The 16,059-nt window shown below is 43.6% G+C and overlaps 1 protein-coding gene across 1 annotated transcript; it reads right to left on the minus strand.

Moving 5' to 3' along the window:
- Positions 1-1,882: 1,882 nt before the first annotated feature.
- LOC115074887 (transcobalamin-1-like) lies at positions 1,883-12,448 on the minus strand. Its single transcript, XM_029574844.1, has 4 exons — positions 12,064-12,448; positions 3,997-4,141; positions 3,401-3,519; positions 1,883-2,211 (listed from the first exon to the last, which is right to left on the minus strand). The coding sequence occupies exons 1-4, from the start codon at positions 12,137-12,139 to the stop codon at positions 2,150-2,152; spliced, it is 402 nt and encodes a 133-aa protein (XP_029430704.1). The 5' UTR covers positions 12,140-12,448; the 3' UTR covers positions 1,883-2,149.
- Positions 12,449-16,059: the final 3,611 nt, after the last annotated feature.

The following is a 16,059-nucleotide window of genomic DNA, read 5'->3' on the forward strand; positions in this document are numbered from 1 at the left end:
GGGCGTCTCCTCCGAGTGACATCATCACATCCTGGTATTTAGCCTGCCCTTCGTTTGCTAACAAATTGAGTTAGCAAAGATTGGAATTGCCTCCGGTCTAAGCTGCTCTGCCTCTGGACGCTCTTTTTCTGCCCTTTGGGGTAATTAATCTCTAACCTGGGTACCCGCTCCTCGGGGGCCCTTATGCTTCCTTCAGGTACCATTCTGGGAAACCGGGTACTCTCTCCTCGAGGGCCTGCTCTCCCTACTCTGGTGCCTGCAACTGATCTGCTTCTGCCTGCCAGGATCTGCATGAATACAGCTAACTACTCAGTGAGTACTAACTCTCTCAGTCTGTCTCAGCTTCAGCGCTCGGAGTCTACATCCGGGTCCTACCTCTGCTACCCTGTGCTTCCTTTCATCTACTCAAGTGTGAGACTGGTCTCCTCTGCCGAGGACCCCTGGACTATTTCTGCTGGGTTACCTTCACTGCTGCCCACCCCGGGCAGTACCATCAAGCTGTACAATAAATACGAATTCTCTGTGTCTGCTTGTATAGAGTCTGGCCTGGTACTGCGGTTCCTCACGGGGCTCCTCGCTGTGGGAATGGCCATCACTGCAGTACCCAAGAATCCACTCCAACACCTCAAAACGATAACAGGAGAAAGTTCTGGGGTTCCATGGAATGGGAGCAGGACACACCGGCAAGGCTATTGAAAGAGAATTACCTAAAATAACACAGTCCACTTCACGTTGTTCTCCCAACAGAAGAATAAATTCACTCAAAAATGATAGCCAATGTTAGGATTTGTGGGCCGAGGTGAGAGATGGTACCGCCCATGGGGAGGAGCCCCGTGAGCGTCAGGAGGTGAGGTCTCAGCTGCTGGGTGTGCAGGACAGCAGGTACTGGAGAGAGAGAGAGACACTGCCCACAGAGCGGTGAGTGTAGCAAGAAAGTCACACAGACAGAGGTGTGGAGTGGGGTATACCCAAGAGAGGATGCCTCTGTAGAGATGATATGGCAATGATCCGCAGAGCGTGGTACACCAATGAGAGTTCCTAAGCTGCCCTACAGTCTTCCCCCATCCCTAGTAAATTTTCAAAAGGGCCAATTTACGTGCCTAACTCCAAAAGTTAGGAGCCTAAACACTTTGAAAAATGGCTCCTGTGTGGTCAATTTAGGTCATCTGTGTCCAGCAGAGAGAACAGCACTAGGAAAATGCAAGATATCTGCCGCCACTTGTTGGCAAAATACAGTTAGGACATATCATGTACATTTTACTACCAGAATGTATTTTCTTTAGCCAAGTAAATGACATAATTAATAAATACATAAACATCTTATAGTTCCTCCATACTTAGATCTCATGAGAGAATCTTTTTTGTACCATTTCAGTGATCACACAAGAGTCCAACAATAACTCATGACACTGTCAAAATTTTCAACCAATTTCACATGGAGTTGGTAACCCCAAACTCATTTTGAACCTCTGCCTAGTGATTCATGGGACCATCAGATATCAACTGATGTCTGGCAGTGATGTCCATGAGAAGAAGATGCACAGACTCCACTGAAAGCACAGCTGCCCACCCTGTGGCTTAGGGTTGCAAAAGTGTCCTGCCCAGAAAGGAGGAACATGGTGGGAGGGGTCATGCTGAATACCCTAAGAACCTCCGTACACTGAGAGAGGGTAAATTCCCCTCACCAATTTGGATACCATTGCTGGAACAGTTTATCTGTGAAAAGGAAGCTCGGGAACTGAACTTCCAGGAGAGAAGTTCAGTTCCTTCAGGAGAGAGGAGGGTCCTTCTGCAGCAGGATCAGTGCCAGAGGTGGATGTGGAATGCTGTAGGGGGCTGAAAGAGAGAGCACGCATGTAATAATATCAATATCACACGTTGATAGCGCCGAAACCTTTTAATACATTAAGCTGGAAGCACAGAAAAGAAAACATTAGCAAAGGTTGAGTGGCCAGAGGGATCTTCCGAGGCAAACCTGCTGCTCCTTCGTCACACAGACAGAGGTAAAGCATGGAAACACCATGAAGACGACCTTGGGAAAGGAAGGGAAGAGCCTGGAGCGACTTCACCAACATTGCAGGAGGAGAAAAGAATTAAGAGGCAAGAGAGGACAGGATCTTTGCGGCAGAGGAAAAACAATCTGTGGGCATCAGTACTGGCTGAAGATGGCCTGGATCTGCTCATTGTTCTTGGGTTTATACGTTCCGACTCCTGTGAGAAATAAGAAAGAAAACAGAGACGTAAAACTACAGATATTATTATTATTATTTAATATTCCTCCTTTCATGACACTTCAAAATGGAGAGATCAAGAGTTAGAGAAACAAATGGGGCAGGAGATATTCAAAGGTTTTGCCCAAGCACCTTTCCGAGTTACCCAGATAAATCTCAAAATGTGAATATTTCCCCATGCTGTCCAGCTAAGTTTTGTCTGGGTAACTCATTACAGGCACAAAGTTTAGAAGCATTGCAGGAGTGAGCTCTGATATTCAGCAAAAGTTAGCCAGATAAGTCTGGTCAGAAAAAATACCTGTCCTAAAGTATTCTGGATAATTTTAGCCAGGTAACGTTAAATCAGGTACATTCAGCAGAACAGTTACCCGGCTATGTCCCATCTAACGTTACCCGGGTAACTTTCATACTCCCTCCCCAATGAATACCAACCTGAGAGTGAGGCAGGACATGACTGGAAGGAGACATGGGGGAGGCTGAGGATAAGGAAAAGTCCCTGAATATTTGGGGACTGTGAAGTCCCAGCCTCCGAGGCATCGCAGTCACAGAGCTCCCTTAAGTCTTTCTCCAAAAGTCAAGCCCCAGTCAGAGACTTCTTTACATGTTACAACCATCGCATTATCGTCATTAACGGTTATGTTTTTGAAGCATAGGCTTCTCTAACCCTCAGGTGCCGAGGCTCAGGTTAATTTAGGACCCAAAACACAGATATCACTAAGAGTCATCATTTTTTTGGAAAATAATTTCATGGTAAGCTTTTCCTAGACTCCCAAACCTCACAACATCCTCCCAGCCTGGTGACTCTGGAGCTGCACCCTGCCATGAGGAGGGACCTGGGTTTGATCTTCCTGTCAGGTCGGGCGGGGCTGAGGCTGCTGTAAAGGCAGGACTCACAGTCCCAGTCACCTCGCAGTCAAGCTTTGGGAACACGATTGCAGGGATCTGGAGGGAGCCCTGCTGCATATCCCCCAGCCAGAGGTTATCCCTGCAGTGAGAGGGCTACAGAATCAGGATAACCCCCTCCCCCACCCAGGGTAGTTCTCTGTGAAGGCTCGTGGTGCTATAGCTCAACACAGGCCAGTCCAGACTGCGCTGGAAGCCCAGAATAAAAGCTTGGAGGAAACTGGTGAGCTAATGAAAAATAAAGTTATGTAAAATATTTCCCTCACCTTGATCCAAGGGTATGGTGCCACTAAAGAATTGCCAGTAGGTTTTGTCACTGGTGCTGCCATAGAGGCCATGGATGGAAGTGACAAAGGTTCCCCAGGATTTCTCCTCTGTTGTAAAACTAGAAAATGCAAAAGGAGACTCAGAGGTAGCAGCATTCGGATTACAGACATGAGCTGAGCATAAGCTTGCACCACTACTGGGCTCCAGAAAAAAAGAGAGAGAGTGAAACCCACATAACAAAGAAAGAGAGAAGAAAAGGGAGCAAAGACAGTGAGAGAACAGAAAAAGAAAAAAGGTGAGAAAGCTAAAGGAGAAAGAACAGGAAAAAAGACACAAAACAAAGCAAGAAAGAGGCTGAGAGAATGGATAAAGGAAGAGAGAAAATAGGAATGGACGGAGCAAAGTAGAGAGGTAAAGAAACATTTACTAAGGATTTACAACAACTGCAGGATTAGGAGAAGAGCGGAAAACATCTCAGCAGCAGAGCAGCAAGCCCCAGAGCACATCACAGGTGCCCCCAATTCTTCCCTACCATAGCAGGATTGGTGCCCTCCTCATGCCAAGACCGGGAGCTTTAAGGGTCGGTGCATCTCACCTGAAGTCCTGGTGATTCAGCTGTTCAGCTTTTCTCATCACATCCAGCAGCACGGACCCTGCCGGCACAGTCACCCGGCTGGAAAACTTGAAGTTCTTTCCCTGGAGATCATTCAGGACAGTGTAATGCACGGTGAGCTCGGCACCTGCAGAGGGAGAGGAAGGGAAGCGTCACTGCAGATCCCATTTCCCATTTCCCTGGGCAGCGCTGCCAGCACACGGCAAAAGCAGTACAGAAAGGCAGGGAGGAGAACTGGAGGAGCAACAAGCTTTCATGTTTCACTGGCCACTTTGTGCACATCTGGGCATACAACAGCCACTACTTAGCATCACCTGCCCCACACTGACTCCTCTTCCACACACAGAGGGAATTACGTTCAGTGCACTTAGGTAACCTCTGACGCAGGTTTCGACAGCGGAAAACACTATATTCTAATATTACTAGATTTATCAGCAGCATTTGACACAGTGAACCACAATATACTAATTAAAAGACTCGAAGAAATAGGACTACAAGACAAAACAATAACATGGTTCAAATCATATCTAAACAACAGAACTTTTCAAGTCCAAATTAAAAACACTCTATCCGAAAAGATTACCCTAAAAACAGGAGTCCCACAAGGGTCGGCACTATCAGCGATGCTTTTTAATATATATCTACTACCACTATGCCATCTCCTGGCCGGACTTGGAATCATACACTACGTCTACGCTGACGACATTCAACTAATCTGGAACAATTTACCACCGGACCTCAGGCAGGAACCCTGTCTGCAAACATTTCGAAAAAACTTAAAAGCTGGCTATTTAGCCAAGCTTTCCCTTAATCTTTTCACTTTAGGTACTCTACATCTCAAGCCTTCCTTACAACTTACATAACCATTGTGATTAAAGGGTTTTGCTATCTCTCTGTCCTTCTTTCTTCAATTCCCAAGTTTGATCTCCTTGTTATATGTAACTTTTTACCTCCTCTGATTATTTTATTGTTAATCAGTTGATAAGAATGTTTTCCCCTTCGTTCCATGTAAACCGATTTGATATGACACCCATCATGAAGGTCGGTATATAAAAATAAATAAATAAATAAATAAATAAATAATCTTACCAATAGATGAAACTATTGAAAAAACAATGAGTTTAGCCATAATGTATCTGGATATAATAAAACAACTGCTAAAGCAAATGGAGCTGATAATCAACATAGACAAAACTGAATTCATACACTTAGAAAGGAAAAACATGAATATTACACAAACTCCAATAATTCTCAATAGCAACCAAAAAATTGATTTAGCCGAGAAAGTTCGCAATCTCAGAGTAATAATTGACACTGAACTAAACCTCAAAAAGCACATATCACTAAAGGTAAAGGAAGGATATGCAAAACTCATGATACTTAGAAAACTTAAACCATTACTATCCCTGCCAAACTTCCATACAGTACTTCAATCTCTGATATTTGCCAGTACGGACTATTGCAATGCTTTACTACTTGGTCTACCCTACACTACAATAAGACCACTATAAATTTTACAAAACACTGCAGCTCGAATTCTCACTGGAAAAAGTAAAAGAGACCACATAACAGATACACTTGCCACGCTACATTGGCTACCCATAGAACAGCGAATTCAGTTCAAAGCACTTTGCTTAATACACAAACTTATCCATGACGAAAAAGTAGAGTGGCTGAACACAGCACTTCGAGTACACATCCCACACAGAAATTTAAGATCAGCAAACAAAGCTCTTTTAACGATTCCATCTGTAAAAACAGCAAGACTTACCCAAGTTAGGGAACGTGCACTATCTCTGGCTGGTCCCACAATATGGAACTCAATGCCCCTCGACTTAAGACTCCAGAGTAATCATAAACTTTTCAAAACACAACTCAAAACCTGGCTTTTCAAACAAGCCTTCAAGAAAAAAAATGACGCAGGCAAATAAATAAGGCTAAGCGGACTCAGAGCACCCAACGCATATTTTCCAGATACTACTGGAAATTAGTGCACTCACTTTTTTTAACTGTAGTCAAACCACCAGGATGAATTACCACAAAACCCTTAACCCCCCAAGGGAATTTCTCTAAAGGTAATTTCCTTAGCACGAACCATATTATTCTTAAATACTGTTTGTTACTGAAACAGAATGGCACCCTCTATGTAAATTAGGATCTACACTTTCTTTGATATAGGTGCCTTATTGTAAACCGTTATGATGGTAAATAGTTTAATGACGGTATATAAAAACTCTTAAATAAATAAAGATCTTCATTCATCTTGGATTTTCCTGAAGGCTGCTGTGTGAATGTCCTTAAGCAGGAGAAATGTTTAAAAGGAGGGAGAAAAGGGATAACAGTTGGGGTAAAAAAAAACAGAGTTGGCAATCCTGGTATTTGTATGTAGATGCTCCGGGGGAGTGATGGGTCCAGGCCGTGATGGAGCAAGAATATCAATTTTCTTTAGAAAAGGAGGAACTACAAATGCCACCAAGCGTGGTGATAGGAGCCAGGACGTCCATTCCTGACCTGTGACCTTCCTGCAGTATGAAAGCCGGACTGGAATTTACACACCTGTTAATCCATTCTGGGATCATTTCTGGAAGTGCTCAACGTTTTTACTTGAGAGGAATAATCCTTCTGATTTAATTTGAAAACAAATGAGAGTTTTTCCATGTCTCTCCCTAATGTTCCCCCAGGCCTGATCGCTATTCTCTCCATGGTGCTGAGCCAGTCCTGGCTTCGTCCCGGTGCGTCCTTGAGCTCAAAGCTCCAGCCTCTCAAAGCAGGAATGAATGCAAGCCCACGGAGGCCACGTGACAGAAACGGGGTCAGCCTGGCCTGTCTCCGATTCCTTTTGGGGGATCTGTTCTGGACAGCGGCTGAAATGCACAGGAACTGCGCAAGAAAATCAAGACATGTTCCTCTTCGGCTATTTGCTAGCACAAAGTTTTCCAACTTTGTAAAGCCCGAGGCTCACCTACACTAACAAAAGTAAATTTGGGGTGCAGCACGGAAAGCACTGAAAGCCCCTCCAAATCTTAAATCACTGCTGAGCTGGGCACAGTGGAGCAGCTCCTCCCGTTATGTACGAGTGCAGAGGACGGGAGAGGTGGGTGAGGTGGGCGCAGCTGCTCGTCGAGTTACTCGTGGCTGACAGGGCTCCTCCATGTCTGCCCGACATTCAGAGTCGGGCATCTACCTCGTGCTGTACTTTCTGTAACCTCTACCTGGACTTATTACCATACTGCAGTTCTTCCCGTCTCTTCCTGCCCTTTTATAAGAGTCACAGCGGTGCAGCGTGCACGAGGTCCCCGTCTCATTCAGCCTGGGGATAAGAGGGAGGCTGGAAGGACCCTAAGAAGGAGGCTCGATACGGAAACGAGGAGGAGGAGGAGGAGGCACTGCCGTGTGCAATGTGTGCGCTGCCCACGGCAGGGCCCAGCTATCCATGCCCTGCGTGCTGCCGGTAATTTACCACGCGCCAGGGCTCGTGCTGTAGCCAGGAAGAGGCCCACATGATCGCACACGTCCTCGGGAAGGAGCTCTTCCGGGTTTAAGGGCCACCGGTGGTGTCTGCTGCGAAATAGTGAGAGCCCCAGGCGCTGGGGTGGGTCTGAGGATCAGCTCGGGGGGCACCACAGCCTGCCCTGACCCCACTGCTTGGGGAACACTGGGCCAACAGCGCTCAGGAGCCCGCGGTGTCAGCTGACCCTGCTCCTGGTTCTGGCTCGCAGGCCCGCAGAAGCCTTGCCTTCCCTTAGTATCTGGCACCACCTTGTGACCGAGTCATCTTAGCTCAGTTCAGCTCCAGGACTTTCTAACAACTTTTAGAAATGTTTTTCCAGCTTTCGTTTTTGTCTGACATGAATTTTATTTTTATTTTTTTTAGTACAGAATTGACAATCATGGGAAAGGGTCCTAAACTCTGCCTTCCCAATGAATGAACGAATGGTTTATGAATCGCACGCTGTACGGATGTGATGATCTCATGCTTAGCTTTTCCCTAAGGCACAGCCAGCTCACCCCTTAATGGTAACACACGTCACAATAATATCAGGACAAAAACTAAACGAGATCTTGCAATTAGATTAAAAGATGAAGCAATAGAATTAAAAAAATTAAACAAGCTGAAAGGTCTCGCACTTCTCTTTTAAGTAATAATCACTTTGGATTTACAAGGCACCTTTTAGGCAAATAAAATCCAATATATAATAACAGCAAGCATGATACTTCTCTTGAAAGTGTGTTTACTGGGTGGCTACATGCCGTGAGGGTCAGCGGAGTCAGTCCCACTGCCTCTATGAATGTGCAATCCAGCTTTTCATGCAAATCCTAAAATTAAAGGACAACAAATAACTTGAAAGGGATACTTTTTTACTGTACCAAATTAATACATTTTGAACAGCTGTCTAGGGCCATACCCCCTTCCTCTGTCAGGAAATATTAGTCCATTAAAAAAAATCTCCAGATTTGACCCAGAGACTCAGGGATTCTAACGGAATTGCCAGGTCTATGGGCCAACGCCTGAAAACTCTGGGTAGCCTGAGGTGATGCTGCTGCCTGTGCAAACCAGAAGAGGAAATCATCTGTACCTGCACAGAATGGAAGTAGTTTCGCTGACCTGCAAAATGAAAGATGGGAGGAGGAGTCTATCCAGCCCACACAGGCAGGAAGAAGAATCCAGCAGGTCCATGTGTGCAATAAGACCAGGGAGTCCCAGCAGCCCCCGCAGCAGGAGAAGAGCAGACGTAGCATATGCCCGTCACTAGAAGGAGTCCCATCAGCTGCAGGGGCCCCAAGGAGATTGCTGTAGTAAATGGGTTCAGGTAGGGCAAGAGAATGGATGAGCATGTGTGTGTGTGAGGGAGAAAACGAGCTGTGAGAGGGATGGAAGTGAATGGGCATGTGAGAGGGAGTGAATGTGAGTGGATGAATGTGTGTGGGGGAGAATGAGGGTGTGAGTGAGCTTGAGGAGTGTGTGTAGGGAGGAGAATGAAAGATGTGAATGAGTGTGTGTATGATAATGTGTGTGTGTGTGAGGGAGAAAACGAGCTGTGAATGGGCATGGATGAATGTGTGTGAAGGAATCAATATGTGTGTGGGAGAATCAGCATGTGAGTGGGAGAGAATGAGGGTGTGAGTGAGCATGAGGAGAGTGTAAGATGTGAATGAGTGTGTGTATGATGAGGTGTGTGTGTGTGAGAGTGAAAATATGAGTTTGTTAGTGTGTGTGCTTGGGAGAGGAGAAAGTTTGCACCCCACCCAGACACTACTAATCCAGTACAATCTCAGGGTTACTGGAAATCAAAAGTTCCCAGGTATGCCTACAACTTATTTGTTGTTGTTTAATTCTACATATCTAAGCAGACTAACTCAATAACCTTACTACTTTAATCTTACAAAATGTGAAACTGCAAATCCATACATGGAATGGGGAAAAGCTAAAGCTAGGAATGGCCCCACATATCCCTGATGACCTGGAGCCACCTAATATCCCTACAGAAACCAAACTCTGAAATAACTAGATCTCATCCGAGGAGGCTTGTCTCTGCTCAAAAGTAATAAGAACAAGCCTGATGTTACAGAATTATTGTACGATTAGTACAAAATTGATTCTAGGATGGATTTGGGTAAAATGACCTTCAAGTGATTTGTACCTTTTTACAGTAATGACGACAGTGTTTTATTTTTCTAAGTTTGTTGACGTGGAAAGCCAGATATAGACAAATACCTTGGGGTCTGTTTTCAAAACTTTCAGTACATCACTTAGGAAGAGAAATTGTGGGTTCCTACATTTACACAAATTTTCATCTGAATTTATGCACATACGTTTTTGGCGGAGAATTCTCCTAAATTTGGACACTTAAGTTAGGTACCTAGCACATTGGATAAGCCGATGTACTGGTTTCAAACAATAGCACAGATTTATCTGCATTTCTTCAGGATTCTGAAGATATTCTGTCTAAAAGAGCTACTTTGCTAGTTTCTTTTGTCTTTGATATGGATAAAAAGAGTTCATATTTAAACAATATTTCAAATTTAAAACTGTAAAATTTTTGTGGTCAAAAGGTTTTTGTGTATCTTGATGTCTCTTGTGAAACAATATCGTAGGAAATTATTTCTCTCTCTTAAGCAGAGAACAGTTTTCCTTGGGACTACTTTTTTTCTTCCCTGCGTTTCTTGATCCGTCTCACTTAGAGACATCCCTGGCTGATAAATCCTCAGCTTTACAAACTGCTGAAGTCACTTGATTTTGAGGAACAACCCCACTTCATTTTTATTTTATTTGTAGCAATCCGGAATTGTATTTTCTGTTTTATTATTATTATTATTTGCTTATTCCCCCAAGATGTGGGCTTAAATTCTGTCTAATATCATTGCATTGGCTACCAGTAAAATATTGAATAGAATTCAAAAGTTTATGCATTCTACATAAAATCATATATAGAGATCAAACCGACTGGTTTAATGCTGCCGTTTGACTTCACACGCCCCAATGTAATCTTCGTTCTGCTAATAAAGGTCTGCTCTCTATCCCCTCTGTATATTCTGCTCATCTATGCCAAGTAAGAGGTCACGCACTACCACTGTCAGGCCCCAAAATCTGGAACTCTCTCCCAAAAGAGGTAAAAATATGGTTATTTATGAAGGCCTATCAGGATGCAACGTAATCTTGCAACGCTCTCCTCTTACTCTCCAGTCTGCTTTGATTATCCTTTTTCTAACTATTGCTTACCTCGTGTTCTTTTATTTTTTATCCTGTTTTTATAGGTTTTTTTTTTTTGTTTTTTTTTGCATTTCTTATATTTATTACATACAGTAATTCTGATACAGAGGTACGGCAAAAAAAAAAAAAATAAGGAAATTCAACTTCAATTATAAAATACAATATTCCCTCAAAATAGTATCGTTTCTAGGATAATATTTAAAGTAATATTAACAAACGTTATCAAGATTAAGTATAAGCTATGGAGCAAAGACAAGAAATTTTAACAACTTTGAATTTCTCATTGTACTCCCTCATATAATCCTTTATTTCCCCTAAATACAACCTCTAGGAGTGTGTATCGAGAAATACTCATAGTTGGTCTGGGAAATTAAAAATATAAGAGTTTCCTTGATGTTTTATATAGCACAGTGGACATATTTAATAGTTACTTAAAGAATATTTTAAAGTACTCTGAAAATTCACTCCCCAAACTATCAAAAGTGTATTACTTCCAACAACAGAATAAAGAAAAAACTGATTTAACATCTAAAGAAAGTATTAATTTGACAGAATTTCTAGAAAAATCGTTTGAAACATCTATTGAGACGAGAGCAACTCTTTTGGTGCAGTTTATATCCCATTCTGATAGAGATGAAGTGTTAAAACTTCATTTTAGACAACAAAAACTAAACTTCTATGGAGCCCCAGTGAGAATTTTCCCAGATATCATACGTAAAACACAGATTAGGCGTAAAAATTTCATAGCACTTCGGAAAGAAGTACAAGATAGAGGAGCACAATTCTCCCTACGCTATCCATGCAAATGCTATTTTATAGTTTTATTTGATAGTATATTGTTGTATTTTAGGAAGATGACAATGTTTTATGTCCCGTCACTTAATATTTTATTACTAAATCTAATGTACTTATGTGTTTATTTTTTCTATTTTTATAAAAATGTATGTAAACCATTGTGATGGTCCTCGAACGACAGTATACGGTATATAATTTATTAAATAAATAAAATAAATACATAAAAAGGGTTTACATTGTATTGTAATACTTTTTCCGGATAGTTTTCCTTGTTCTCTGTGTATCAGTCAGAATATAGGATATTATTTTTCATGTTCAAGATGAATAATTAATAAAGAGATAATTTTAAAAAATAAGTTATTCTTTTCCGTCCTAGAGGAGTCAGAATTTAGATGACATCACAGCAAGATAACATAGCCCGCTAATGATGATTATCACACCAGATGACAGCTTTTCTTTTTCTTATCCTAGTGCTTATATCAGATTATTTTTCATCTTTTTTTTATTTTTCTTTACATATTTTTATCTTTTGCTGGACTTACCGTTTTCTGCTGGCGCTTCACTGCCCCACACGTTTACAGCAAGGACAAGCAGGGCACAAACTGTGAACGACAACATGGCAGCAGCCTTCGCAGCTTAACTTAGAGCTGGCATGTAGAGAGTGAGAGCGTCCTGATCCCTGGTTAAATACCACACGTCCCAGGTGATTTCCTTTGTCTGATCTCGTACAGGGAGGGAGGAAGGGAGCGGGCAGGATACAAGAACCTGTCACCAGAGTCACAGCAGATGAGGAAACAAGCACTACAGGTCACCTGCACAGAAAAGCTTTAACCATTAAAAGGGCAATAAATAGCAATTTATCCAGGTAAACTGACCTATCTGAATATTGCTCTCCTAAGAGCAGCAAAAAAGTGCACAATGCTTGTACCCTGAGCTGCACTGAAAGGGAGCGTGTTTAGGACTGAAGAGTAAAACAGAGTGTGCACTTGAGTTTTTCAAACATATGGGTGCAATGTTACCAGCACCGCCCCTCCCGTTCACCTTCTGCTCACACATATAGCCATTGTGCAAGAAACCTACCTACAAAAAAACCAAGATAATCACGGGGTAACAATATCTGTGCAGGTTCTAATCCCCGCTACACTTCTATAGTGTTATGATATCTGTCTGCTAGTGTTGAAGAGTGGATGAGTGCAGCACACACTGCTGTCATATGGGTACAGCCTTGTGAAATCTGCATGTGAGTTAAGCTAAGCCACCAGAGATTTGTCACACAGGTGAATACAATATTTTCATGTACTGCACACGTTTGTGAAGCTGCAAAGGGAGAGAGAACCTGGATATCCATATTCTAGGAAAAGTAGCCTGGGATCTATTTAATGTTTGGGTACTTGCGACTTGGATTGGCCACTGATGGAAACAGGATACTGGGCTTGATGGACCCGTGGTCTGACCCAGTATGGCAAGTCTCATGTTGTGTAGGCTGAGAAAAAAAAATTCTCTTCTTCTTCTTCTAGAAAGAGTCTTATAATATTTTGGAAGGGGCTTGTCTTAACAATGGAGCTGAACTTAGATCCTGAAACAATTGTATTACTTCTATTCAAATGAAATTGGTCATTATGGATACTACAACAAGTGATTCCTCAGTTTTAATTAAATTCAGGAGATTTATGAAGGATCAAAAGGAAGAGCAATGACTGGGAAATTGGAAGTAGGAGCGACTGCTGAATTGAAACAGCCCTGCGACTTGGGTAAAGAGATTAATTACCGAGAGGGGACATTTCCAAAGCAGAGTGAGTTTAAATCGGGAAATCAAAACTTTAAGCGATTGCATGACACACAATGAGATGGACATAGGGGAGGAAATAGATGCTGTGACTTTCTTTCAAAATAAGATTAAGACTAGAAAGACAATTAGAAGACAGATGATATGGAGAATTGGCAATGACAGTGCAATGTGGAGAGTTTCAGAACAGGACAGAAGAGAGAATGCTTTTCAGATAGTTCGAGGCAATCGCTGCGTCCTAGAATATGGAGAGAATGAAGCAGGACTGGAGAAAACCCATTGAGCACTTCCAGGCCCAGAGCAGAAGTCACCAAGTCTTTGAAAATCAACCCTCGAGAGCCTCCATCTTTTTCGGGCACAAATTCCCTAAAGGAGACATTCTTTTTTTATTTTGTGGTTGTGAGTCTTCAGCACGTCGGCTTCTCAGAAACCGTGCAATGCATTTGAGCCTCTAGCAAAATCAGCAGCTGTCCAGCAAACTTCCTGCAATGACCCCGGCATAGCGCCGCCGTCACTGGACTGTGCCACCATCTGACTACACAGAGTCAGTAAGGGGCTGATTTTTATAACCCCCTGCATACATTTGCAGGCTGTCGCACATCCAGGGATGGATTTAGGATGCTGCTGCACGTAGGCACCTTTGGTGCTTTCACCTCCCTCGCTCGGATCTGTTACAGGCCAGCAGAGGGCTGATCTCTGCGGAATGAGCTTCAGCAGAGCTGGAAGACGGAAAATCTTAGCGGGCCTGCTGCCCCTATAGCTTTGCCGCCCTACGCACGAGCATAAAGGGTGTGTACTGACATCAATTCCAGGGCTGCCTGTACCTATGTTACAGCAATTTCCATAGCAAATGTATCTGGGTCTCAAACTCTCCTTCAGTTACTGCTAGTGACAGGGAGGGTCTACTGGTAACTGTGTCATTGCCTTTGCTCCCAAAATCCTCTTGTGCCCCTGGGAAGAGCAATTTGTTATGGGTTCCAAAGATTCCTTTGCATTTCCTTTGCATTTCTGGCAGTCCAGCAGGAGCTGTAAGGTGAACTTTAAAAGCCTCACGCGTGCATTAATTAGGGCATGCGCGACTATGTCTGGCTCATATGCACCAAGCGCATTTTACTAGCCAACAAGATATGCACGTATCTCCCAGAGCGCGCACATCTCGGAAGTTTTCAAAAGGGGCGGGGTGTGAACCACAGATGTGCGTGTAAATACTCGTGCAATCCGGCATGCGCCAAGGCCCCCCTGCTGCATAACTTTACCTCTGCTACTGATGACGTGTAAGTTAAAAAAATAAAGAAAAATAGGCAGACCTGCGGGGTTTTAAGGGTCAGGGAAAGCTGGGGGAAGTGGAGGCTATTAAATTATCTTTTAACTGGATGAACTGGGGACAAACTGGTAAAGCTGGGAATGGCATCAGCACGCACCCTTTTAAAATCCCCGATATACACGGTAGAAGTGGAATTTCCACGAACATGCGAGCGCCCACTTAAAATTTGGCACACGTGTGCACGTGGCCAGGCTATTTTATAACATGCGGGGCTATATGCGCACAAGTTATAAAATAGCCACGTCACTGGCTGCGGGCAGACGCATGTGCGCACCGACCCCTTGTGTTTTCCTAAAGAGTCACCTGAAGGTTGAGCAAACACCGAAGTGAATGGAAACGTTTCAGTAGAAGATTTGCTCTTTTATCATCATCATGTTAATAATTACTTATTTCCCACCTCCGTGATATCCACTCAGGCCTTACCTTAAACAAATACTCATAGCAGCTCAAGCTGATTAATAACTTCAGGCACGAAGAAAGGTTGTAATAGGGAGGTTCAAAAGTATAGTGAGAAACGGATCTAAATCAGTCCTAAGGACATCCTTAAAGCAGCTAGGCAAGCCCCAGTCTTTACAATTTCAATTCCTCTATTTCTCGGCTCCAAGGGCATCTTTAGTTATGGATACACAGGACTTGGGCTCAGAGTTGCTGCTTCCTCCTAGAACGTTAAACCTGTTTTCTGCCCTGCTCTTTTTTTTTTTCTCCCCTAACTTCCCTCCTCTGTGCCCCATTCAGCATTTGTAACTGAGCCGCTCTTCCTTCTTGTTGTCGGCACCTTTCCTCTTCCTTCGCACCAGCAAGGTTCAACAATACGCTCTTTGAACCAGACGGCCCTCTGTAGATACAGAGCTACACAGTTCAAACAGCTTCTCATTGAACCACATGGGTTGCCACAAAGAAAGAGGCGCCAGCAGGGTCTACGCTACCATTAGGCCTAGTGCACCAACTCATGAAGAGGTTAGCAAAATCAACAGCCTGAGCCCCTGGCTACCAGCGGAGCTCATCCTTCTGGCAACCGAAGAGCAGAGTCCCTGTTGAGAAAGACCTCGCCTCTTCAGTTGCTGGTGGAATTGGCTCCATCAGCGACTCTGACAGGTGACCAGGGACATGGGCTGGTGATTTTGCCGCCTCTTTCCCTAATGGATGCACCAGCCCTGCTTTTGAGGTCACTGGTGCAGTCCATACTACCAGTGGTGAAAGAAGAAGGACAATATTGAGGCCAACAGTGGAACCCATTCCACCACTATAGGGGTGGGAAGAAATGGCTGGGTAGAGGGTAAGACCAAAGAAACAGACTGGTGGTGGGGGAGGGGGTGAGCATCAGAAGGATCTAGGGCTAGTGAGGGATAAGTGCAGAGGAGAGGGGATGTGTACAGTGTATGAGAATGAGGATAGTCAGGACCAAGCAGGTCTCAAACTGATAGCAGA

The sequence above is a fragment of the Rhinatrema bivittatum genome, chromosome 13, assembly GCF_901001135.1.
Source record: "Rhinatrema bivittatum chromosome 13, aRhiBiv1.1, whole genome shotgun sequence".
Taxonomy (NCBI): Eukaryota; Metazoa; Chordata; class Amphibia; order Gymnophiona; family Rhinatrematidae; genus Rhinatrema; species Rhinatrema bivittatum.

What these genes read in the sequence shown, in the direction of transcription:
- LOC115074887 (XM_029574844.1), bottom strand. Translation starts at nt 12,139, where the DNA reads ATGTTGTCGTTCACAGTTTGTGCCCTGCTTGTCCTTGCTGTAAACGTG. An exon ending in TGAAGCGCCAGCAGAAAACG is followed by an intron (nt 4,142 to 12,063) that starts GTAAGTCCAGCA and finishes CTCCCTCTGCAG; the next exon opens with GTGCCGAGCTCACCGTGCAT. An exon ending in CTGAATCACCAGGACTTCAG is followed by an intron (nt 3,520 to 3,996) that starts GTGAGATGCACC and finishes TGCATTTTCTAG; the next exon opens with TTTTACAACAGAGGAGAAAT.